We start from the raw sequence: 26,075 nt of genomic DNA, 5'->3' as shown, positions 1-26,075 counted from the left end.
AATTGGCACCCCTGGCGTACGTGACAATTCAGGGTCCCACCTGTCATCTCTTTCCTACGACACAAATGATTGTACAGCACTCTGGAAAATGTTGAATGAGCATATTTTATCAAACAATACCTCATAAGCAGTAACCCACTGAGGACTTTCAAAGAATGGCATTGCCTGGAATCCATTTCTAATAATAAGTGGTAAAAACTGGTGATCTCTGCGGAGGAGAAACTTGAATTTCCCTTCCATGATGTGATCTCAGTAACTATTCCAGACACCCTGACACCAGCCACTCAAACTGGAAGTGTCCCTACTGCCTTTTGATTACTTAAGGAGGGACAAGTCAAAGCTGTTGTAGTGACACCACCTGTTATTGTTATGGCAGTTAAATCTTAGAATACTGTTCAGATCCTGACCCACAGGAATCAGAGCATGTCGTTAGAAAATACGTGTTCAGCTTAACAAATTGCCTAAAACACCTTCGTATGCCATAACAATACAAAGCATCTTTGACGTTTATTTGCATCCTTATTTGCAACCTGGGCTTGTTTTTTGCATCTTTATTTGTATATTGAGGTCCTTTTCATATATAACTTTGAGAACCTTAATAATTAGTGACCTGGGTCACACAACGTCCGGAAAAGAAATTGCGTTCAAGGCAAGGCGTTAGTAGTTTATTTAGCAATCCGCTGTGCCTCTTCCCGTTTTCTTTGGGCTGTGTGACGTTGCAAATAAGGGCCCTTATTAAAAAATGCAAAAAGTGATAAAAAAAAANGGATCTGGGGTAGATGGGTTCCATGGACCATAGACACCTTACACTGCACGAAAAATGTTCTACGTTCTGCACCTTTGAGGGCGTTTTGTCATTCAGCCTCTACCAAATAAAAGGCCGATGGTACCGATTCCGTTCTATTGAATTGTAATGCGTTTGTGTTGTTTCTGGCTATTTATTTCAAAGTCATATGTATAATTAGTAGTGTTCTCAAACTTACGCAAATAACATTTATTTGCATCGTGGGCCCTTAAATGCATCTTTTTGTATCCTGAACCTATATTTCCATCGTTTGCATCTTTGGTACGTTTTCACATTTTCAATCCACTGGAATCCGACCATGTAATTAGAAAATATGTGTTCAGCTTAACAAATTGCTTAAAACACCTTTGTATGCCATAACAATACAAAGCATCTTTGAAGTTTATTAGCATCCTTATTTGCAACCTGGGCTTGTCTTTTACATCTTTATTTGAATATTGAGGCCCTTTTTATACATAACTTTGAGAACCTTAATAATTAGTGACCTGGGTCACACAATATCCGGAAAAGAAATTGCGTTCAAGGCAAGGCGTTTGTAGTGTATGTAGCAATCCACTGTGCCTCTTCCCGTTTTCTTTGGGCTGTGTGGTGTTGCAAATAATGGCCCTTATTAAAAGATGCAAAAACAAGTGATAAAGGGTATTCGATCTTTTTAACTGCAGCTGCATCAGCATCTATTGGGCAGCGGCACACATTGCTAGCAGGCAGCGCCTCTACCATGAGAAACCACATTGTTACTGCCTTTCTGCTGTCAGCCACCGGTATGAAAACTGCTCTGGCTGGCTGAGGGGTTCCTTCATGGGTGGCCCAAGCAGGCCAAGCATTTGTGAGCAGAGCCATGCGGCAGGATTCGAGGGCTGCCCAGGCCTGCTCAGCGTCCACCATTCAAGACGAGCGTTAGCGCTGAGCTAATCCATGGAGACCCTCACGACTCCACGGCTAATCTTGTTGTGTGTCACCGTTCCGAGTTGGCCGAGCTGGCTCGAAGTCTATAACTCCTGAGGACAACGAGCGCTCGCCCCGCCAGCCTCTACCCCGCTCTGCATGGTGTCTGCCTCCCGTTTCCAAGAAGACTTCTTGTATGAACGTACTGGAACGTACGTATGTGTGTGTGTGTGTGTGGATGAGGCCGAGCTAGAAGCGTTTGCGTGATGGCTTTGGCTGGTCCTGGCTGGTTCTGGCTGTCTGGGAGTCTGGGAGTCTCCTTCAGGCGAAGGGCCGAAGGAAGGACGGCAAGAGGAAGAGAGCAAGCAAGGCAAGCAAGGCAAGCAAGGCAAGCAAGGCAAGTAAGAGGAGCCCAGAATTCTAGTGAAGCTCCCCGTCGTCGTGGTGAGCCCGTGAATTGGCCTCTCTGATTGTGGGCTGTGGGCACTGGGGAGTTGGCCATCATTCCTGGTCAATTTGTTGGTCCATCGCCGGACAGCCGGAATCTTTGGGCCCACCTCGGGTCATTCATTCATTGACGCTCCCCTTTTCTGGCGCTGGAAACGCCGAGCCGGATATGGCGGGTGGCGAGATGATGGTGCAAGACCACTTGCTCCAAGACTTCCTGGGCGGCGGCGGCGGAGGCGGGGCTGGAGGCGGTGATCAAGGCGAGTTGGTGCAGACGGGTTCGCCGTGCATCCTGTGTTCGCCGTTGCCCAACCATTGGCGGTCGAACAAGTCGCTGCCGGTGGCGTTCAAGGTGTTCTCCTTTCAAGAAGTGCCGGATGGCACCTTGGTCACGATTCGCGCAGGCAACGACGACAACTACTGCGGCGAGCTTCGCAATCACACGGCCATCATGAAGAACCAAGTGGCCAAGTTCAGCGACCTGCGATTCGTGGGGCGAAGCGGCCGCGGGAAGAGTTTCACCGTCACTATCACCGTCAATGCCCACCCCAATCTCGTGGCCACCTACAACAAGGCCATCAAGGTCACGGTGGATGGACCGCGAGAGCCACGCACCAAGTCCCGCATCTTCCCCGGTCTCTTCGGTCCGGTGGGTCTCTTCCAAGGCCATTGGATGGACCCGTCCTACTTGCATCATTGGGACTTTATCTTGCGCGGCGAGGCCAGTGGAGCTACCTCGCCCAAATTGCCTCATCTCAGTGGTCTGTTCAAGCCCAACTTGGAAGCCCCGCTCAGCTCCAATTTCTTGGGACTGAACCGTGGGCTGCAACAACACCTCCTGTCTATGGCCTCGGGTCCGAATTCGGGAGCCCACCATGACCGCGAGGCTGCCTTGGACGCCACCCTAGAGGATGGCGCCGAGTCGGACAAGGTGGGCAAGACTGACGAAAGTCCCTCGCCGTCTTCTTCATCCAGCCAACTCTCCACCTCGGGCTCGGCCTTCAAGCAGGTCAAACCAATGCCTCCCCACCGGTCTTCCTCGTCGTCCGAAAAGCGGACCAAGCATGTCTGGCGTCCGTACTAAAGGCCGTATCCCCCGATGTTTGGATGCAGCACCAGTACGATCTCAATTGATGAGTGGATGGATGGATGGCCCAGAATGAACTTCCGCTCTCGAAGACCACGCGCGCCTTCATCCATCTCTCCGAATCCCGAATCTCCCACCTCGTTTAGATTGCCTAACCTTGACAATGCAGTATATAGTATATATATATATGTAAACGTATATACGTGTCGATATGTCCGTATCCAACCGTCGGGTCGACTCCAACCAACCTTACGTTGTTTCTCTTGTCACAATGCATTGATGTACCATCTAGTGGACTATTTCTTAGAATAAAAAGTCCTACCAACCATTAAATAATCCGTTTGAAAAGCCTCTGGAAACTCAGGCCAAAATATAACCTCTAGAGATGAAATTGAAAGATGGCCGTGTCAACAAAAATGAGCTTGTCTGTGATAAGGCCGTGTTCTCGGTGCCTTGTATTTCATTGGTTCTCTTCAAGGTTCCAATATTTGCAAACCTTTCCAAGTCATGTTTAAGAAAAACCCTCTATTGGATTTCAACTAGCCCCTTCCAAGTCTTATTATTTTGAAAAAAAGTTCAAAGAGCTCATTTTACAGTTTAATTTGCTTTGGTTTCCTCAAATTTTGAAAAGCCGCACTATCTAGAGATTGTCTGAAAATTTTAAGGTAGCATAGTTCAGGCTCCCTTTTAGATTTATTTCATGTTCACAGAGGACCTACAATTGGTGACGCACTTAAGCGCCTGTGCTTACTTACTTCATGATATTTCATGAGTGGCTCTACGAAAGAAGGAAATGATGTAAGCTGAAATTGATCCTCTGTGATACCTAAAAAGATACTCTAATATTTTGTCATGAAGGGTTTGGCTTTTGATTGGCTATTCATGAAGTTCCTTTTCAATCAGTCCAATACGAACAACACTACGCCAAACACTCTATAAAACTTATGCTTTAAGAAGAAGAAAAATATAGCCCAATTTGGCTTACCTGAAATCAGCCAAATCTGCTCCAAATAGTTGATCAAGCGGAGCTGAAATTGCTATTTGCAACAATCTGTTATTCAAACTGCAGATTGGTCCCATCAGTAGTTGCCATTGCCATTCTCTTACTTTAGTCTCTAATAACCTCGAACTCGTCCAAAGACCAGGGTTCCACACATACAGGGTAAAAACACAAAGAGCTTTACTTTCTTTTCCATCATGATCAGTAAGTGCCCAAAATGCAAATGAACATTGAAAAGGGGTACCTTATATGGCAAGGTCACAAGGGGGTAAACTACTTGAAACAACTTTATAAAATACAGAGAGAAAATGTTTGCGTCAGGGTAAAATATTTCATTTACTGCAAACCCAGGCAAGTGGTGTGTTGGTGTGTTAGTACTCCATCAATTACTTTGAGCTGGTAGAGTAGACGAAACGAATTTCACTACTGCTAGATGTTTTGCCCTTTTACTGGCAGAAATGAAAGTCAGTATTTTCCCAGAATAGATTATGCAACAAGCTAGATCATTAAATAATCAAGCCGTTAATAAAAGTAAGAAAAACAAATTGAACAATAAGAGAGATCAAGCTGAATTAGACTATTTCTTAAAAAGAAAGTATCCAAACAAAAATCTGAAATAAATTGTCTTGAGGAAACAGCAAAACTAGTTTCAGATGTTGACTTTGATAGTTGCATTGGTTTTATAGGGCTTGTCAAGTGAACGCGTTCATGAACAACTGACGTTATTCCATGGAGTAAAATCAAAGACAACATGCCCAGCCAAACCACACTGTGCATGCATTGAATTTTGACATTTATTTCACTTTACGTGCTTGTCTAAGCAAATAGCATTGTGGTATTGAGCCACAGCGTCATAGTTTACATGTTCTCAATTAAATACACTTGGATTAAAAGATCTCATTCAACGCATGGTTGTTCAATTGTTGGTTGATTGCAAATCTTCCTTCAAGTGAGTGTCTACCAACAATTTCCCTACATTTTCACATTTTCATGACGAATGAGTGCGTAATGGCATCTGTTACTAGCATCAGGGGAAGCTTTTCATGACTTTTTGTGTACCATACTTTTGGGCATAGGTACGGGAAATGTAGTCCATTCCTTTTTCGTGGATGACTACAGCCCTGTATTATATATGCACTGGAACAAAGTCAAATTCCCTTGGATTATCGTTTGACCGATTTTTATTGTAATTTTCCCAATTTTCGCCAAAGTGTAGGGGAAAAGTTTTTGAGTCTCTGTCTGAAGTTGAAAAAACCACGAACTATGTTGAGTATCCTAATGAACCTTCTTTAAGGCATAAAACGAATGACGCAATATTTGCAAGTCTTTGCAACAAAGGAAAAAGAAAATCCGCAATATAGGGAAATGTAATTGGTATTTTAAAACTCGAGGCCAATATCAAACTTTTACCTTAAGCCGTCATTTTTTCATTGTAATACATTGCCTCAAGCAGCCTGGCAATCGATTCGATTTGTTTCCATTTAATGCACAAAACGTGAGAAAACAAAATTATAAAACAGTTGTGAATTTTTTTTTCATGGAAGTTCATGTTTTGGTTAGTTTTACTGAAGTTGAAGGAGAATATTACTCTTGTCTGGTTTTTACCATGAGTTATTGGCCTCGCCAATTTCTCACGACAATCCTTTCACAATGACAATACGTAGTTTGCAAGTATACATTTTATGTGTCCAATATTACGTTTTGATAACGTTGAATCTAAAATTAGGAAATAGGAATTGTATGTAATAAAAGCTCAATTTTCGATAATCAAGCTATGAAATAGAAATTTGTTTTTTCTTTCACGTCAAAAAGAATACTCAACTAATTTTTGATCACGTAGAACCACCTTGGTCCTTGAATAGCCAATCAAACAAAATTGTTTTTACCATGGTTTTAGCCTATTTCCTTAAATTCTCTGCTTATCATTTTGACTAAAACTTTAGTCACCATGTAAAACCAAACTATTTTGACGAAAACTATTTTTCTAATCTTTGACATTATTTTCCGTTACGACAAGGAAACAACATGCGTTCCAAAAATGGGAATACAATATGTGAATTAACGCAAATTTCTGCAAGATTTTGGTCGATGGATGGGTCCCATGGATTACCTCCTGTGACAGACTTTCGAGGTCTTCAAAGTCTATTATCTTAGTATGGAGTCAGTTGCTCAATGCATTATTCCCACTATCAATCAAATTCAAAGGCAAACTAAAAGCCTTTGAGCTGCAAATTCGTTTTCATTACTTTGAATTAATATGTATTAATTCATTATTGATTGAATTGATGCTGGCGTTTTAAAAACATTTTCTTTCTGAGACTATCACATCAGTTGGTTCTTATTTTCAAGTCTTTTTTGAAGGAACACAATTTGGAGCATGGCATAAATTTTCATTTTCTTAAAGAAAGAGCTGGTAATGTATAAACGCTTCCGAAATTACGCGGAAATCGTGAAAATTGAATGATTTGTCTTCCAAAGAACATCATTGAAACTGATCAAATTCTGCCTAGGAAATAAACAGCACTGATCACTTTTCCTTTTCGAATGCAGGCTCTTGTCATTCTTGCATCCTTTTGTAAAGGACGAATTAGCATCTTGTGATGAAATAAGCATAGTCATGTTTGAGGACAACTCTTGGATTATATCTTCCTCACTCCGGAATGGCATTTCCATGTCATTTTATTATTGGTGGATACTAATATGATCGGAGGGTTGACCAAAAGTGCTGGATTATGGAGTGGCCTCGTTCTCTTTGCAATTTCAGCCACATTCAGCCAGGGATGGCAAAATTTGAAATTTGGGGCAATTGACACAAAACAATACAAAGCAGCCAGAGTCTCCATATATTGCACCTTGGCGCCAATGTGGCGAAATTTGTCTTTACAAAAAATGCTACACTTCTTGACCTTAGTTTGCTTGTGGTGTTAAAACAACTCACTCGTCGCACTAGAAAAACGTAATTCAATGTGATTTTGACATCTTTCCGCCCTTCGGCTGAAGACACGTAGGGTACTTTTTGTTTTTTTTTGGGTCCAGACTTTAAATATTGCAGATCAACCATGTGGAGGGTACGCGAGACTATGTAAGGCTCTTTGCAACACGACGCTTTGGCGTGAGCCTTGTTCCAAAGCGAAGCCCGCAATTACTACATCGCCCAATCTGTTTCGTTAGGCCGTGTCAGATCAGATGGATCCCATATCTATAGCCGTCTTGCGTTGGACGAAATATGGTTTACGTTCTGCCCTTCAAAGGGCGCTTTGTGACTCAGCATCTCCCAAATAAAGGGCCGATTGGGTCGATTCCGTTCTATTGAATTATAACGCGTTTGTGTTGTTTTTAGCTAATTCGATGCATCAAAATCTGAAATATAACTAGTGACGCGGGTCACATAATGTCGGGAAAAAACATCGATTTTATGGCATGTCACGATTAGTTTATTGAACAATCTACCAAACCTCTTCCCGTTTTGTTTGGGCTATCTGACGTTGAAAATAAGGGCCCTTATTTGTGTGATTGGCGCTCAAACATGTCCTGAAAGGAAAATTCCGTGGAACTGATTTAAATCAGCGACCTCTTTTATGCCAAGAAACTGCACTAATCACTCCGCCATGGTTCCTCCCCATTAAGCCTAACTCCCGTCACCGGGGTAAGAACCTATGACACCTGGGGAGATTGTCTTATTGAAACTGCATATTATCGAGCAAAACTTAGGTTCCATTTGTTCAATCTTTTACACCGTTTTGTACTTAGTCTTGTTCTTTTCAGCCCATCATCTGAGGTCCTCATCATTGAGGATCATCCCTCCACTTGTGAGTATATCACTGAACTCATATGAAGGAAGGTGCCAGATTCGGTTTAAGAGTAATCGCATTCAAGTACGGTTTACTCCTAGAAAAACAACCGCTGAGGTCGCAGAGTTAATGGATATGAACGATTGACGCAAGGACAAATTGACGACCTAGAGTAAGCAGCGGATCATGTGAGCTGATATGTGGACGTTTTCTTGCATTTCAATCTGAAATCTTGGTGGTGACTAACTCGGGTTCAAGGGCACGATTCGAGAAACGATTTGGTGGTGGATATTCAGTTCGTCTTCTCGAGTTGGTCCCTTCACCGAATGGAGGCGCTTTCTTTCAGGTCACACATACGCACACGCACAAACACACTCACACGTTCGCAAATCAAGGCAAACCAGATGTTGAGAAGTCAAAAGAGATGACCGTGAAACAAGGTTGAGGTTGAAAATAACGATCACTGCAACACTTTGTGTTCTCACTAAAAGCAATTTGCAATTGGAGACATGGCGTAATGGTTAACCCAGGATCCTATAACGAGAGAGGCCCCCAGGTCGTTGGTCCTTCCCAAATTATCTCAAGGAATATCTTAAACCTAATCCCACATCCACAGATCAAGAACAAGTATGATGCTGCTGACGATAATAATCATCGGAAAACGTTACCGTGATGCTTTGCTTTGCTAGCTGAGCCAAGCTCAACCCTCCGTCCCTTGGACCCCTATTCTGAAAAAGAGGAAAAACTCGACCAGCCAGTGCAGCCTGACCAGCTTTAAAAGATTGCTAAATACATTCTTGGGAGCTGGGTTTGTGAGTAGCTCCCCGCTGTACAGGAGGCTCATTTTAGAGCCCTTTAGATTGAGGTTTGGGGAAAGAGGCCGAACATGTGCAGACAAAACCATGAAGTATATCATACTTGAGTTTGAATTTCTGGAAAGCCTCATATTGATTATATACTGTTATTTAAGCTTGGGAGAACTTATGATTTTCAATTCAGGTGGGCCAAATAGTAGATACAGCACATAAGATTTGAAAAGATGGGCGACCTAATAGGGCTATGTTTCGATATCATTCGCAAACCATCATTGTTCCAAACTAGAATCGTGGAACGTACCTATTTATGTAGGATTAGTTACGGATCCGTTCTTTCTCGAAGAGGAATCGGGTTTTCGAAAACTCTTGATTGACGCAGAAACTGGATCCAATGGTTGAAGGCTATCGAGGGGAGGGATTCCATCAACAATTCGCCCCAAAACTCGATAAGGTGATTCAGTGCAGTTTCCTTGACTACCCGACATCTGTCCATGACTTCATGATGCATGCAACCATTTCCCGGAGCAAGGTCACAAATTTTCTGACTCGTACAGTTCCGTTGTACGCAGTGTAGTGCACTCAGTGTAGTACTGCTACTCTCTGTATGTAGTACATACAGTATATAGTACATACCTATGATCCATGTCCATAATGGCTAGAAACTTGACGGGCGACTGCGGCGGAGGCAATCATGATGCCAGGCAATCTGAGCGTTTAAATTTTTTTTGGAGTTTCAACGCTCGTCGAACTTTTGACATTGAAAGGTCGTCGGATCTTGAAACGAAATTCCTCGGATAGTCGGTCGGTCGGTCCTTGTACATACTCTAGGCGGACTAAAAATCCCCCTCTTCCCCCGTCCTCCCTCCACGCACACTATATTTTAATGTGGGTCGGCTCAACCCACCACGGAGTTCTGCCGCCAATACTGATACTTTGCCCACGGCAGCTTCCACCGCCACCACCTTGAACAACCATCCGTAGTTGGTTGGTTGGTTGGTTGGAAAAGCGTGAAGTGGGTACTTCAACAATCACGGCATATGTGTACATGTGCTCGTTCTGTCCTGTTAACCAGGGTCTCGAATTCCTTAAACACCAACTAACTAACTAACTAACTAACTAACCAGCCAACCAGCCAACCAGCCAACCAGCCAACCAGTCAGTAAGCCGGTCAGTTAACCAGCGAGTCAACACTCGACGGTGCGGTTGCGAAGGTCCAATGGTCGTCCGTCGGCTTCTCAACCCTGTTCAATCCAACGGCTGCGGCGACGGCGGCGAACCACGGATCTACGACCTACGATTTTATTAGCCAAGCGACGGGGAAGCTCACAAACAGGCACACACACGCACATGCATGCACACGTTCACAAGGATTGGATTTCTACATAGCCTCTTCATAGAGTGGGGTTGGGGGATAAGGAATGCATAGATAGCCCTGAGGTATGACAAGGATGACGATGATGATGATAATGATGATGATGAATCCGTGGGCTGTTTGTGCTCGCCTCAGAACGACCAAACGATCCAGCGACCAGCAGGACCTTCATGCATGTGAACCAGGACTCTTTCGTTTTCTTCCCAAGAGGACAAGTCAAGATGGCCGTCGCCCTCATGGTCGCCCTCATCGTCGCCCTCGTCTTCGACGTCGACGACGTCGACAAGAAGTGGGAATAAAGTTAAGGTGAAATCAGAATCCTGTCGAGGGTATCTCCAGTTGACGAATCCTACTGACAGTGAAGAGAAATTGTTTCAACTCATTCTCGCGGCTTGTGGCAAATCAAAGAGATGAAACTTTTGTTGGCGGTTTTGCTTCTCTGCTTCATAGCAGAGGTGGTCTTATCACAAAAGCCCGCCAGAATTGGGCCCGATGGCAAACCTTTGCTCAACAGACCCATCGTAGAGGAGTGCAAAAAAAGTAAGTACCACTAATAGCCAACCTGAGGATGATTGGGACAAAATGGTTCTCCCTTAGGCGGCATGACGTTCAATCACGAGTAATGTCACACCTCGTTCGTCGGTAGTAGTACAGTCAGTCAGTAAGTATGCAGTGTATATGTACGCATTGGCCGAGCTCTGGGCGTCGAAAGTCGGCCACTTAGCTTCGCTTTGGACGTATGTACGTTCATGTGGAAGAGCTTGTGGGGGTTAGGCCGACCAAAAGAGGAATGTTGGACAACGAATGGTTCTGGCTCAAATGTTTATCTAGAAAAGTTCGAGCCAATTGGTCGGAGCTCAGAAATTGAAATTGGTGGCCCAAATCAACTACGTACAGTCAAGCCACAGACAGATTTATCAGATTTATCAGAGTTATCAGATTTATTGCCGTATTACTCCCGATTACGACAATGTTGAGGTTAAAATGTCCAAGTCGCTCAATTCAGTTGTTGTCAATCAGATTTTTTAGGACATATATGTAAAGCGATTTCTCAGCGATTTCTCTTTATGGTCCGTCAATACTTGTCAGACAGACCTTTGAGCCAGCCAATCGGGGGAAGCGTGTGGTGGTTAGTCCGACTAGAAAATGATCTCGGATCAACTTGTTCTACGGAAATCTCGTGCTTCGTGCAAGTTCTCAAGCGTGGCAATTTTCCCACCGAAATGAAAAGCTACTTTCCGGTTATTTGATTGATCACGGCACGGAAGTCAGTTATTACGTTAAGCGTCTCACTTCTGTGCACGCAAGTTGTGCAATAACAATCTGCAAACATGAAACATAAAAAGAGAATCCTCGATCAAGCATAGAGACCTTTTTGACCCTTTTAGGACTAAGGCTTAGAGATTTCGTTACTGTTTTCTTTTTCGTAGCCCATTTATTCTGTCTTTTTTTTCCAAGTTCTTTACTGCATTGGATTATGTGTTTCGTCGGCCATCACAAAAGGTCATGCATGCATTATTCTACATACGTACACAGCATGTCGTCATTGGTCCCTGTCTGTAAATTGCCGCCACACTAGAGTAGGGCAGGGAAGGCGGTCTATGATAGGTGGGTGCAGCCATTCCCCTGGAAGTGGGTGGGCGACCTTGATGAGTGAAGCCAGGATGTGTGAAATGTCCAAATTGCTTTGCAGGAAAATCCCATCTGAAGTGGGGCGGCCATCATTATTTCCTCTCGTGGAGGGAGCCTTGGCACAAATTTGAGGACTGGGATTGGTTCAATGGTCGTAACTTTTGCCGTGACCGTTGCATGGACTTGGTGAGCTTCGACACTCCTGGGGAATACGAAATCTTCGCTGCCATTGCTCTTCAAGGTATGGATGGCTCTTGCATGTCAATCCATGGATGGATGTGTGCACTCACTTTTCACTTGACCTTGGGTGATGCTAACTTGTCGGTCCTTATTTTGCATCTTAGACAATATCAATTCGACTTACACCTCGGGCCGAAAATGCAACTTCAAGGGCAAGGGATGTGACGCGGCTCATCTTCAACCCATCAACAAGAACGGCTGGTTTTGGGCCGGTGCTTCGAATACCCGCATCCCCGACACGGAGGAAAACAACGAGTTCTCCTACTGGAGCCCCGTGGGAGAGTGAGTCAATCAGTGACAAGGCTGTGAAGCGGGCATCGCCTCGTAAGTGCAATGGAGCTAATATTCATGCTTTCGTTTCAGAACGGGTCAGCGACAGCCGGACAACTACGAAGGTCTCAAGGAGGGTCCCATTGACACTGACTTTGACATCGGCGTCACCATCGAGGGTCTCCAAGAGTACCACGATGAGGCGTGTCTGGCTGCCATGAATAACAAGTACCAAGACGGCTTTGCTTGGCACGACGTGGCTTGTCATTTCCGATCTGTGATCATTTGTGAGGACTCAGATCAACTCATCTCCCTAGTCAAGAGCCAGGATGCCGAGGATGTGGCCGAGACGGTGGTCGAAGGCAAGAATGCCGTGGACATCGACACTTTGGACCTGATCAGCATCCAACCCATCGTGCGCAATCCTCTCCAGCAGGCTCCACCCCTGGGGCCTGGACCCAATCGTCCTCCTAACTTCCCTCAGCCCCAGAGACGACCCCGCCCCCCAATCAGGCCCAAGAGGAGGCCCAGTGGCTTCCTCGGAGCTCTCGGTTTCAGAGGCCTTCCATTTTTATTCAAGTAGACACTATAATTAGACGAAACAACAAATCGAATAAAATCAAATGTTTTATGACGCAATTAGAATCCCGCGGGTCTTGTGCTTGACCGTCTCCTCGGAAGCTTGGGTATTTTCGTGCATTTCTTTGGCCAAATCTTCCTCGCGTTTGGATCGCTCCTCCTCGGCTTCTTGCGCCAACATGGCTCGAACCTCTTCGTCGTTGAAATATTCGCCCTATCGATCCCAAAGACACAAACAAACCCATTCAGATACAGACACAGATAAACAGACAGAGACATACCCCAATAGTTGGCACGACAACAATTCTTAGGGAGCCATGTACTTGTATCTACGATATGTACAGGTGTTCTTACCTTGGTAGTGTAACACAGGGCCAAACCATAAAACACGGCTAGGCTCCCCAGGACAACGAACACAATGCCAATGATGAGACTGGCTTGAGTCATCGTGTAGAGCGAGGGTCAATCTGCAAGGATGAAACGTCCCACCGGGTTATTAGATATTCTCGGACAAGTTCACTCGGATTCAACTCATTCATTCATTTATTTATTGGATCGCATATGTCATTTCAAAGCTCAATCTCAACGTGGATGAAAACCACCCATAGCTCTGTGCGACGACGGCCTTCTTGAGCCCCAGGTTTTCAAGAGGCGATCATAGGGCCGCGTTTCTTCTTCTTCACGGTCACACTCTCGCCGTGCTCGGACTCCAGTTCTTGTTTGAGTGCCAATTCTGCAGCCTCGGCATCGGATTTCTTTTTCCTCTCTTCTTCCAAGACTTCGGCGGCAACCATGGCTTGAACCTCGTCTTGATTGTAGTATTCGCCCTAGAATGGAGTCCCGGATTATTATCAAATTATAAGCTTCTACCACTTCTTCGTACGTTCACACTGACAAAGAAATCATTGAACAGAACGAGGAAGTCGGTTCGTACATTTGGACACGGCAATTCAGCCAATTATCCCCTGCTATCACTCACTTTCATTCGGTCTAACTTCAATTGGTCGTAGTTCTCAAGTTTTGTCATGAAAGGGAAACAAAAGACGGCAATTTCTAGGTTTCGGGCTCATTGCTTTGACAACTCAGGTTGAGTGAGTTTCAGTCAAAAAGTTTAGTCACTCAATGTGATGTACTTTGACTGCTAGATTCATGCTTATGCTTGTGAAATATCAAAATTGGTTACGCTACTGTCCTTTGAAAAAATGAATATTTCGTCCACTTTGATCTGGTTTTTTTTTCTTTGGTCGGAGAGCTTAAAGATTTGAAATACCCTTTGCACTTCGCAATGTCTTCACCCATTGAATACTCTTTCCCTCAAGTTTTGCAACCGCAGCGATCATTTGGGACTTCTAACGAAGAAACGCTTTAGCTCCTGAAATTGTCACCTCCCGCCAATTCGGGACGGAGATTTTCACATTTTCATCGTCAATATCGTGATTTGGCCTTTTGCGATCAACGCTATGAAATCTGTACAGTTCGAGTTGTTCATTGAAACGCCTCGGCAATGAAGAACAGAGGACAGACACGGATCAAGATACAGTAGAACCCTTTGACCTCAATACACATTCTTTCTTTAAATAGTTTTAATCAGACCGATTCAAAAACCATCTTGATTCATTTGCTGAATATGAGGGGCACAAATTATGTTGACTTGGAAATATATTTACCTTCGTCACATAACATGAAACGATGCCCGACACAACAAACAATAATCCAATCACCATAAATGTGATACCGACCACCTCACTCAGATCTGCCATGGTGTTATTGGTTCACAAATGAGCGCTGGTATTTGATGACAGAGAAGAGCTTCCTAGCTTATTTCCAAGCTCAAAAAATCAAAAAGGATTCGTTCGTTCCACGTGCAGACGGCCAGTTTTTTTTCAATAGCCTTGACCTTGCCGATTCGTGGTCAATACTTGGACCTCCCCAAAATGAGCGAGTTCCTTTCTTTTTCCTGCTCGACCCGAGTTCTCCATGACATCGACGACGATTGTCATGGGGATGTTTTGAACTGATCAGACACAATAGCCTACACATACCTGCTTAGTGTGTTTGTGAGGACATACATTGATTCTAAAATCTAAGTCAGTCGAAAAAGGGATCAAAATTGGGTATGCTTGTACATATGAATTATGGCCTCATCTCACATGTTTATACAGAACATGGGAAAAAATGGGATGCCTTGACCGAACGCTTATGCTCATTCGGAATTTAGACAATATAGGAAAGGCTGAGCAATCCTAACACCGCATTCGGAATTCTCTTACGTCGAATCCATAGTTAAATCCATGGGTTTTCTTCTCAGACTTTAAGCTAAGATTAAAATATTTAATCTTAAGAAAACCATTAACTTGGGAAAACGATTGATACAAGGGCTTCATACTTTGTCAATGATCCCTCTGCAATGAAAAGGTTTCAAGGAACCCATCTCATTCATTGAGCTGATGGGCACGAATGGCTCTGATTGATATGAAATGGGTTTCATCATTCAATGGCAAGTTCAAGTAAATTAACACTACTCCTGTCTTATAGGTATATAAGATTATGATCATTCAATGGCGAGTTCAAGTAAATTAGCTCTTCTACTGTCTTATATGTAGGATAAAGCTCATTCAATGTTGTATTTATGAGTGTTATTTTCCATCATTTTCCATATTCCGAGTATTTGTCCCTTCGGAAATGATTTGCTCTTGAATAGGGAGAGACCCTCTACCGAGCCCATTAATCGCACCCTTACGGCTCCTACTTCCTTACTAGTCCCACCACCCAAGGTAAGTAGTAGAACATGTCGCTCAGTAATGGATGCCTAGCTTGGCCTAGCTTGGCCTAGCATGTCCATCCTCCGAGAGAGTGGGTCTTCTGCAGCCGTACACGTCCGTCTGTTTGTCCCGTCACTGGAAGAGCCCCTCTTTAGCTAGTCAAACTATTTGCATCCCTAATTGCGAGGAGTTCGTTTTCTGACTTCTATGAGCCTCGACCGGAGAAGGCTTGCGAACTCTGAACTTGACTGAGGAGGGTTGGTTCTCTCTCTCTTTCTTTCTTTCTTTCTTTTTTTTCCCTTTTCTCATTAGTGAGTTTGTTCACCCACATGAGGTAGGAGGCTGAATCACCACCACCAACACCACCACCATCACCACCGCCGCCACCACTGCTACTACCAGATACCATTTCCCCTCCCTGGCTTTGGTGCTTCTCGTCCCGTCAGAGCAAGTAGGCACTTTGAGTATGTACGTAGGTGCGAGTAGAGACAGCATGCTGTACGCCATATACCGTACCCTGTAGTACTGTACGTACGTACATCCGTAGCTTCTCGTCCATCCGTCCGTCCGTTTTCATATAGGTAAGTACGTACGTACGGACGTACGGACGGACAATGCTCACCCAAAATGTGCTGGCCCAACTCCCAAAGCACATTTGGGGCTCATCTCGGATCCATCCGGCAGGTTCGGATGAGCTGCTAAATGTCAGGTAGATGGATGAAAGAAGGAGCAGGAAGGAAAGAACGAAGGTGGATGGAGATAGAGAGAGAGAAAGAGAGGTACGGACGGACGAGGACTACCAGACCAGCCCACCAGCAGAGTGAAAAGGCTTGTTTAGAGCCCACCTAACAATTTGGGCGAGGTGTTGGGTTCATATCGCAAAGAAACGCAAAAGTGGTAAACCCGTGGTATGTGTGTGCCCATGTCCCCCATCGACCATCGCTTCCCCGCCTTCTTGGCCTCGCCTTTTCTTTAAAGAGGACCTGATCCCCCCTCATCACCGGCCATGTTACCATGGTGGATGGGTCTCATCTTGCTTACAGCCGGAGGGGTCGATTCCTTTACTCTGGAGCCTCGACTTGCTATTGCTAAAAGGGGCTCCCATGGGAGCTATTTTGGGTTGGCCGTCACTGGCCATCCATTCACAAGCAATCGAAGACCCATTCAGAATGTAGTGTTAGTGGGGGCCCCGTTGGACCAAGGCGGAGGGGCGTTATGGAGTTGTCCCTACACTAACTTGGATCGAGATTGCCATCAAGTGCTCATTGGCAAACGAGGCAACCAATCTGATTCCATGGAAGAGGAATGGTTCGGTGCCACGGTCCATTCGCAAAGTTCAGGTAAGTCCTTAACATGTCCTTAACGTGCATCAAAAGACTGAAATTCATCCTTCTTCGTTCCGCTCATTTTCAGGAGAGTCTGTAATTGTTTGCGGCCATCGCTACGTTGAAAAGAGCCGGATCCATCGTTGGGGTCGGGGTCGATGTATGACACTTAAGCAAAACTTGGAGTATTCTGCTACTTGGGATCCATGTGAACGACGATCCAAAGCCAGGTAAGCTTTGTCATTAGAACAGGTCACTTTGTTAACACACTCCATATGTACCAAATACGACCCTCGGCCCAGCCAGCGCTATCCATGACAATTTAGTCAACAATTATACAAAAATGAAACACGCCTGACAAAAGCATTGGAAATTTCACCCGACCTCGGTTTTGTCCAGTCCAATCCATTTTGTGTCTCATGTGTCCATCTCATCCTCATACACTCACATTGCAGGGCCCATGAAGAGTGGGGCTACTGCCAAGCCGGCATAAGTGCCTACTTGACCAAGGACAATTTTGCCCTGATTGGGAGCCCCGGTCCTTTCACTTGGCGTGGGACCGTCTTTAGCATGAGCATTGCCAATGACTTTCTGTTTCGCGACAAGACTCAGTTCCATACCCCGGTCCAAGGGCAAGGCATCACCTTGGACAAATACTCCTATATGGGCATGTCCATCACATCGGGAAATTTCCTGCCCCGCTCGCTCAATTGTGGCCAAGATGAGACTTACGCCTCGGGCGCTCCCAGAGCAACCATTGGAGGGAAAGTGATTCTGTTCAGTAAATGCGAAGGACACATCATGCCCATTCACAGGCAGCTCATTGGGGATGGATTCGCTTCCAGCTTTGGCTATTCTTTGGCCTCGGCAGACTTGAATGCCGATGGCTTAGATGACCTGCTGGTGGGTGCACCCTTCTATTCGAACCGCCAAGGCTCAGGTGGGGCCGTATATATGTACAAAAACTCTCCCATGGGATTAGTAAAAGACTCGAAACGCATGAAATTGGTCATGCCCAAGGTGGAAGCGCGCTTTGGATTCTCGGTGGCCAATGTGGGGGATCTCAATAACGATCAGATCACCGACGTCGTGATTGGGGCCCCGTATGATGGGCGTGGGAAAATCTATGTTTTCCTCGGCTCCGAATCGTTCTTTTTGCACACGGAGAGCTCCCCTGTCAGTCTAGCCGATCAGATCATATCGGCTGAGGAACTACCCTTGATAGGGACGAATCCGCCGGTGGTGGTGGGATCGTTTGGTTATTCCTTGTTTGGGGGGATGGATTTCGACAACAATAACCACTCGGACATCGTGGTGGGCGCCTATGAGAGTGACGCCATTTACATCGTACGGAGCAGGCCAGTCATCGATATTCGCACATGGTTCGGTGAGCATCCGAGAGTGCTCGAGCCCTCACTAATGACATGCTCCGAGTCTCAAGAGGGCTCATCCGACAATGCCAGATGCTTCACCATCGAGGCGTGCTTTGAGATCAAACAGTTTCCTAAAAACGTTGAAAGTGCTCATCTAGCGTTTCAAGTGGAAGCTGAGATCTTTACCGGGGGGAGGAAAATATCTCGTATTCACTTCAGCAATCCTAATCCCGACGACTATCCGAGCCACGTGTCTCGAAAAATACTCGAAATCCGTCGCTCGAGCTTGTCCGGCTGTTTCAAAGAAATGGCATTCCTGAAAGAAGACACATCCGATCTCAATATTCCGCTCAAGTTTAAATTGAGCCTTTGGCTTCAACAAGACGAACCGATGCTTCTCAAGCAGAGACTGCCGCAAAATATCGACCATTATCCCGTTTTGAACTCAAAACAAACCGACAAGATTCTGACTATTCCATTCCTCAAACATTGCGGCGACGACAACATTTGTCAATCCGATCTCGAGTTAGCTCTCCGTCTCGAAAATCGCGAGGAGCTCTTCACTGACGACGTCCTGAGCGTTTCTCCCATGAAGGAACTGGTGCTTGCCTTGGACGTGAGCAACCGAGGTGAACCAGCTTACGAGACGAAGATTGATTTTGTCGTGGATGAAGCCTTCACTTTTATTGGACGGGCCGATCCCCACAACGATATTCAATGCTCCTACCGAGAAGATCAGAGCTCAGTCCACTGTGAAGTTGGGGGGCCCCTGAAGCAAGACAACGTCACCCTTCTCTTCCGGGTGGGAGCCCACTCCTTGAAAGACACACTACATTTAGCCATCTTCAATGCCACGATCTCGACATCGTCCCTAAATATGGCCGCCCAAGACACACCAGGCACAAGGTGGGCCGCGCTCAACTTGAAGACCGTCAAAAGATCCGAATTGTCCCTTCAGGCTTCGGCTCAGCCCCAGACCTTCTGGTACGGAGGCGCAATTCGCGGGGAATCGGCCATCAAAACCACCAACGACATTGGTGCCAAGATGATGCACACATTTCACATCAATAACGCTGGTCCTTGGCCAGTGAGCTCTCTCGAGTTGGTCGTTCATTGGCCAATCCAATTGATTCCCACGTTCCCGGAGAAGCCCGGGAAATGGCTGTTGTACCTGACCGAGGAGCCGGAGCTGATTCCAAGGGGCGCTGGATCTTGCTTCTATAATTCCAAGTCTGTCAACGCCCTGGGACTGCCGCCTTCGTCGCGTTTGCAGCGGCGTCACGTGGCGGTGCCCACTCTGGAGTGCCATTCCAACAGCGACGAGCTCATCCACTGCATGGAGATTCGGTGCCAATTGCAACAATTGATGCCCAACTCCGACGTGATCGTGAAAATGCGCTCCCGAGTTTGGAACTCGACGCTGGTGGACGACTTCCCCACCCTTGATCACATTCGTCTGCGTGTGCAGGGAACCCTGGTGCTACCGAAAGAGGTGAAGGCTCATCAGAGCTCAGACAATGACCAAGTGACAGTGGACATTCTAGGTTACCCGTCACACCCGCTGCAATCTACCTTGGGGTCCATACCCACCTGGATCCTTGTTTGCGCAGTCTTGGCGGGTTGTGTAGTGGTTTGCATCATAGGTCTTATTCTTCACCAATTTGGCTTCTTCAAGCGCAAAAGATTGTCCAATGAGAGGGGTGGTCAAAGGGGCGGAGGGTGTGGAATCGACGAAAGTGTCAATGGCAGGAACGCGCATTCCAGCTACATCAATGGGCAAGGAGGCCACGGAGGCCACGGAGGCCACGGAGGCCAAGGAGGTGGGAGTGGTCGAAACTACAAAAAATCCTCGCATCCACCTGCTCTGTCATTACCTCTTTTGTGAATGGACTCATGAAATGCGCCCTTACAAATTCACGCCATATGTTGTCAATGTCATACATACACATACCAATCCTTATGTACCGTAGTACATGCTGTGCCCGTTCTTTGGGCCAATCTTTGTTGAAGGCTCGTTTTGTTAAGCCACCACATAGTACATGCTACATCCAACGTACACAAGTCACTTGGGGGTCATGTGGACTCAAAGTAAGTTTTATTAGAAAAAATATACAACCACAGGCTTTGTTTTCAATAGTCAAATTTGTCCTCTCCTTGTTTTTTTTTCATTAAATTGGTTTCATACGTTTGTTCGTTTGGATATAATCCAACCGGAGGTTTTGATTTGATAACAAAAATATTTCCAACGTGCCACTAAAGGAATACCCAGACGTCAATGTCATCTTTAAATGTCTTGAAAGAGACACTTGAAAAAGAAACTAACATGCTGCCCATCACAGTTTTGAGGTCAATCGGCTCTCAAGCTCTTATTTGCAAATGGAAAGGGTCGAAACGAATTGATCGTTCGAACCATCGCAAGAAGAATACGCGCACTTGCAAGTATTGGCTCTAATAATCTCTTGTTTTCTTTCAAAAAAATCACCTTGGTATCCTTTGACTTGCAATCTTGAGGGTTCATATCCGATCAGTGGTCGGGTTCTCAAGTCGACTAATTCGCATGCCAACCTGCCTGCTTCTTTCTGTCTCGCCATTTTGGTAAAAAAAAAGAACCCAAATTTCATTATCTTGATGGTTGGTTGGCTGGACTCGAAAAAGCAGCTGATACCAGAGCTTTTACAGCCTTGATGACGGACCAAATGCAAGCTATTTTTGTTATCAAATTCAACTCCTCCAGCATAATTGATCCCGTAGACGTTTTCCTTCACATTTCAAAATGATCGATCCTAAACCCAGTTGCTTGTTAGTACATCAACAACAACAACAACGACGACGACGACTATTTCATCACCACAAGTCATGATCCCCAAAAAGAGCCCAATACACAATGTTGAGAAGGATGAAGCTGGTAGGGAACAACCACCGCGAGATCCGATCCACCAAAACGGCTTTTTCGCGTTTTTTCTTCATCATATCGCGAATCTCTTTTTGCCTCTTCATTTGAACGTCGTGGACGAGGCTTTTGATTCCTTGCTGACTGAGGACATTACTCGACACGGTGGCCAAGTGATTGTTAATGGGCGGGGGAGGAGGAGGGGGTGGCAGATTAGATGCCTGAGTCATCGGACCACCGACAGACGACGGGTAACGCCCAAGTTCGGCGGGGTGGAGCAGACGACTCGGATGATGGTGATGAGAGGTTGAATCTCCGTTAACGCCGAGCTCGGACTCCATTTGCTTGGTGGACATGTGATGCCGCTCTTTGGGGATTTCGTAGATCATATCACCGGAACGAGAGCGTGAGCGCGAATGAACGCACTCTTGGGAGGACAGGAGATGCGAGGTCACATCATAGTTGTTTTCCAACGGATCGCCTTCCTTGAGGAAGCCATCTCCATATTTCCTTTCCGATCGCCGATCAGGTTGATGATCATTGACCATGGATAACTGAACCTAATGGAACAAGATGAGAGCAAATCAATAGATGACAACGTATGTACGTAGAGCGGCTCGACAGTCGTCGAGTAGAGATCCGTTAGGGCTCCAGAGAGAGTACCGGAGAGCACACAAATAGAGTAGTCTGTCTGCATACGACTACTCCTGGTCGCAGCGCCTCTGTACGTACTCGTATGTGTGTGAGTGAGTGTGTGTGTGAGTGAGTGTGTGTGTGTGTCTATCTGTGTGTGTACGTATGTGCGTAGCTTACATTGCCATCGGCGTCGCAAGGGAATTCTCGGTCTCGCTTGGGTAGCTGGATGCCCCGTGTTCCCAAAATGAGGTTGCTGATGCCCATGGATTTCTTCTTCTCTATATCGGCTATATCTCCCATCACAATATTCACCAAGGCATACTCCATTAGCGATAAGAACACGAACACTGTGCATCCGGACATGAAAACATCAATGGCCTAAAGAAAGGGCGACATGGAAAAGGGGGCGTGAGGATGCAAGGGATCGCACTGGAAATGATTCTAATTCATCATTAGCTCGTACTTTGATGTATGAAACTGGAGGAAGAGATTTTTGGCTGTTGGCGTGTTGAGTGGAAAGGGTCAGAAGGCTCGTCACGCCCAGAGTAACACGAGCTGGAACCGCTTCAGGCTTGATCCAGAACGAGATCCACGACATGATCACGATCAAGCACGTGGGAACATAGGTGTGGAACAGGTAATAGCCCAACCGACGCTTGAACATGAACACCACTTCCAAACAAGTGAACTTGCCTGTAAAACACGGGAGAAGCAGACACAATTCATGCATAACATAGTACGTGTATCGTAGCCGAAAGTGATCCAAGTGATTCTACTGCATGGCGTAGTAGCTCTCCCATCTGTCCCTGTACCAGATTCACGGTGTTGAGACATTAATATTGATGGGATCTCAGATGGAGTTGGAGCTTTGTCAATATGGTGAACTCATAGGATATGGCAGACCGTTCCAACCCTCCAATATTGACCCAATGGCAGAAAGAGACTTCCTTAGTATTTCCAATGTTTGAATTCGATTTCAAACGGAATTTTGAACGAGCGGAGAATTCAAGGGGTGTACAAGCACCCGATCCGGTGTTTTTCTTCCTATTGGCTCGAACTTTTCCGTATTCAGTTCCAAGAAATTCAAAAAGGATCCGTTTCTAGATAGAGCTTTTCTTGTTAGATACTACTTTCAGTCTGGAAGTGCTCGATGAGACAGACACATGTAATATGTGACTTGTCAAGTGGTTTCCTTTGAGTTCCGATAATGGATCGGAACTGCTGTACTGGTTTGAGCTTTGAGCTAAAAACCAATATGCTCAGAGGGACTAACAACGGCTGGACAAATTCGTGGGAGAAAGCACTCAAAACTCTCAGCCGACGGCAGAGCCATTCAATCGCCAGAAATATCCCATTTCCAACCAATATCCGAACGGATTCCTTTGGTCCCACATAACTTCCAAACTTTCGAGGCACATGTATTTCATGTAGTAGTACCAATGGCACTACCGAACTTTACGTGCCCTTTTTCCCCAAGTCCAATAGGCCTTCAATGATCGCAATATCAAAAGCATCAATACTGCAATATGTATTGTCACGTACCTGTGGAATATTCCGTAGTGCAGTCATCATTTTTGGTAGAAATTAGCTCCAGCTGGGGCAATTCAATGCCTTTATCCACGTCGAGTGGAATTTGAGGATCCCAAATGAATATGAGGTCGTCTGTGGTGTGTGAAACTGTCGAAAAAAACACATGAGTGAACAGTCTCGTTCTGTGTGTCCATCTGGACGTCTGTTTAGTTCATCGGATAGGATCTTACTGCTCTCTATCTCCAAATTGCACGTCTGGGTGTCGTGAGGATAATTATTGAAATGCATGGGACATGATAGGACCAGCGTTAGCCTAGGGAAAAGAAAACGTGAACAGCGATTTTAGCGATCTTGGCATGACCAATGAATAATGTGCGAGTTCGTTGCATTGTACCACATTGCACTAGTACGTTCAATAGGTATAGGTCTAGTTCAGTAGGCCATCGGGTTACGAGTTGATTGCTTACTTGACCATGTACAAAATGGTTTTATCTTTCCACAACCAGATGTAGTGATTGGGGATGGTCATGGTCTGGAAGGTGACACTTTTAGCATTCTTGAAGAACGAATCGGGCCTCCAGATCTCGGTGAGCCATTCGATAGGCAAGAGTCGATACTCGGACGTCATGTTATCAGGCAGTCTCAGACGGTTATCCTTCCAACTTTGAGCGAAAAATACGTCGCAAGTGTAGGTCTAGAAAATGGCCCGAGAAGCAGATGACTTTCAAGCTCTATCTATCTATCTATCTGTCGATCTATTTATCACTCTGCCAATCTAACTAAAAATGGGCCAATGATGGCAAGCATTGCTTTAGCTCAGCCAGACCTACCATGGAGCTTTCGTCAATCGTGTCCAAGCTCATGACCGTCACATGAAAGTTGACTTCCGTGGCATTGCCTACGATGAACATGTGGATCGACCAGCATCCAATGGTGAACAAATCAGACGGGAAAAAGAGATGACAAATCAATCAATTTATTGGCAATGCCAATGACAGTCGAACGGTATCAAGTATCGACAGGGTCGATTCTCGTTTCAATTGTCTTCGTAATTTTGCCGTTCTTACCTTTATATTTTGGGGGACGCATCTTGTCATAGAGTTTTCTGTTCTGCGGCATGATGTCTCCGAGTTCCAATGGGTTATCTAAATCACTGCCTTCATTGGCATTTCCCCGATCTGATGCTAACGTGACAAACAATCTAGAGAGAGCGAGAAAGAGAAACGTTCAAAGTATGAGGTGACAAGTGGTGAAAATATCCGCCGTCATCTGGCAATGGCACACTCAATCCCAGTTTGAAGCCAAAAGGGTAAACTTTCGTATTCCAACCGGAGCACTTGTGAAGCACTAGACAGGTTTCTCTTCAAGCATATTAACTCTACCCGAGCACATCACCTGCACATTTTACTATGGCTCATTCACCCTTGAAACAAGTGCTCCTTGGGAGTAAGTCACCGAATAATCATCAGTAGTCAGAAGACCACGAATAAACTTACAACACACTCCAAAATGGGATACAGCTTGAATAGGTCTTCTTGATTGCCATTTTGAATTGGCTGCCAAAAGCAGTTTCACCCGTTCCACAACTACTACTTCTCCTTTTGCTTCTGCTTCTTCTACTTCTTCGACGTCTCTTCCTCTCTCGATCCCCCTTTTCTTACTTACACATATCAGGGAGACCTCAAGAAAACGAAAAGAAAACTTAGTTTTCATCTTTACCATTCACTTTTGATGACACTGATCTCCCCGAAGTTTAGCAATTGATTATAGCAGATGGATCCATGGACAAATAAACAATCAAAAGTTATGAAAAACGACTGGAAGGAAAATCAAAACACCACTCTCAACTAGGAATGTCATGTTACTAATGGGTGTAGGTTCTACATGCTTTTTTTCTATGTTAACTGGCACTGCTGTAAATAAAGTGCCAACCACTTACTCAACAACTTTTTAGTCAAAATAGTCAAATCCACCAACGAGAGGCTTCTTTTGGTTCACCCTGATATGAAAGTCTCTATATCCGCACAAGCTAATGCTTAGTGGGACGTACTTACACGCCCTCTCTCTGTCTCTAGTGTCTATCTTTCGCGTCTTCTCTGGATGTCGTCCTTGGCAAGCCAAAGAAGCTGAGCGGCCTTGAGTGAGGCCTTCGTCTTCGAGGACTACCACCATCGCCACTTGTCCCTCTGGCTCCGACCAACGAGCTTTGGACAGAACTAGGCGCGCCTCCATCCCACTACTACTACCACAACTACTACTACTATTGCAGCCACTATGAGTACGCGTACCATACCCCCTCCGAGGCTCTGAGCTTCCGAGCCTCTGAGCCTCTCTTCCCGGCTGGAAAGCTCCGGCGAACTAGCCTCAAAACCGGCGCTCAGCTTTTGCGAAGGGATCGATAAATCGACGAGCCACCAAGGCTTTCTAACGAGAGCATCCAGGTCCATGATTTCCTCATTCGGTACCTTGTACATACATGTAGGTACATAAAGGTACATGTAGAATTGTGCATGTCTGCCAAAACCAACCGAAAAACACTTGAACAGGGAGCATTGGGCCCAAAGTTTTCGAACAAAGGAGAGAAAGAAACATGAACAAAAGAATGGAAAGCATGGCAAATGGTTACGAGTCGTTTG

At 45.4% G+C, this 26,075-nt stretch overlaps 4 protein-coding genes across 4 annotated transcripts; 3 read left to right on the top strand and 1 right to left on the bottom strand.

Moving 5' to 3' along the window:
• The first annotated feature begins 2,069 nt into the window (after positions 1 to 2,069).
• LOC131886920 (protein lozenge-like) lies at positions 2,070 to 3,560 on the top strand. The gene has a single exon (XM_059235378.1). It carries the CDS (start codon positions 2,307 to 2,309, stop codon positions 3,219 to 3,221), a length of 915 nt encoding a protein of 304 aa, XP_059091361.1. The 5' UTR covers positions 2,070 to 2,306; the 3' UTR covers positions 3,222 to 3,560.
• Positions 3,561 to 10,160: 6,600 nt separating this feature from the next.
• On the top strand, positions 10,161 to 12,989 carry LOC131886193 (uncharacterized). The gene is made up of 4 exons (XM_059234453.1): positions 10,161 to 10,742; positions 11,896 to 12,075; positions 12,179 to 12,356; positions 12,438 to 12,989. Exons 1-4 carry the CDS (start codon positions 10,613 to 10,615, stop codon positions 12,925 to 12,927), a joined length of 978 nt encoding a protein of 325 aa, XP_059090436.1. The 5' UTR covers positions 10,161 to 10,612; the 3' UTR covers positions 12,928 to 12,989.
• Positions 12,990 to 16,279: 3,290 nt separating this feature from the next.
• On the top strand, positions 16,280 to 20,525 carry LOC131886191 (integrin alpha-PS1-like). The gene is made up of 3 exons (XM_059234451.1): positions 16,280 to 17,025; positions 17,099 to 17,240; positions 17,466 to 20,525. The coding sequence occupies exons 1-3, from the start codon at positions 16,692 to 16,694 to the stop codon at positions 20,266 to 20,268; spliced, it is 3,279 nt and encodes a 1,092-aa protein (XP_059090434.1). The 5' UTR covers positions 16,280 to 16,691; the 3' UTR covers positions 20,269 to 20,525.
• LOC131886192 (glycine receptor subunit alpha-4-like) lies at positions 20,457 to 25,094 on the bottom strand. Its single transcript, XM_059234452.1, has 9 exons — positions 24,936 to 25,094; positions 24,507 to 24,640; positions 24,270 to 24,337; positions 23,907 to 24,133; positions 23,670 to 23,752; positions 23,452 to 23,586; positions 22,373 to 22,602; positions 22,087 to 22,287; positions 20,457 to 21,833 (listed from the first exon to the last, which is right to left on the bottom strand). Exons 1-9 carry the CDS (start codon positions 24,983 to 24,985, stop codon positions 21,228 to 21,230), a joined length of 1,734 nt encoding a protein of 577 aa, XP_059090435.1. The 5' UTR covers positions 24,986 to 25,094; the 3' UTR covers positions 20,457 to 21,227.
• Between the last annotated feature and the right edge of the window lie 981 nt (positions 25,095 to 26,075).

This window comes from Tigriopus californicus, chromosome 9 (assembly GCF_007210705.1).
Source record: "Tigriopus californicus strain San Diego chromosome 9, Tcal_SD_v2.1, whole genome shotgun sequence".
In the NCBI taxonomy this organism is placed as follows: Eukaryota; Metazoa; Arthropoda; class Copepoda; order Harpacticoida; family Harpacticidae; genus Tigriopus; species Tigriopus californicus.
The sequence above is the reverse complement of the archived record's forward strand: the minus strand, read 5'-3'. Positions and strand labels throughout refer to the sequence as shown.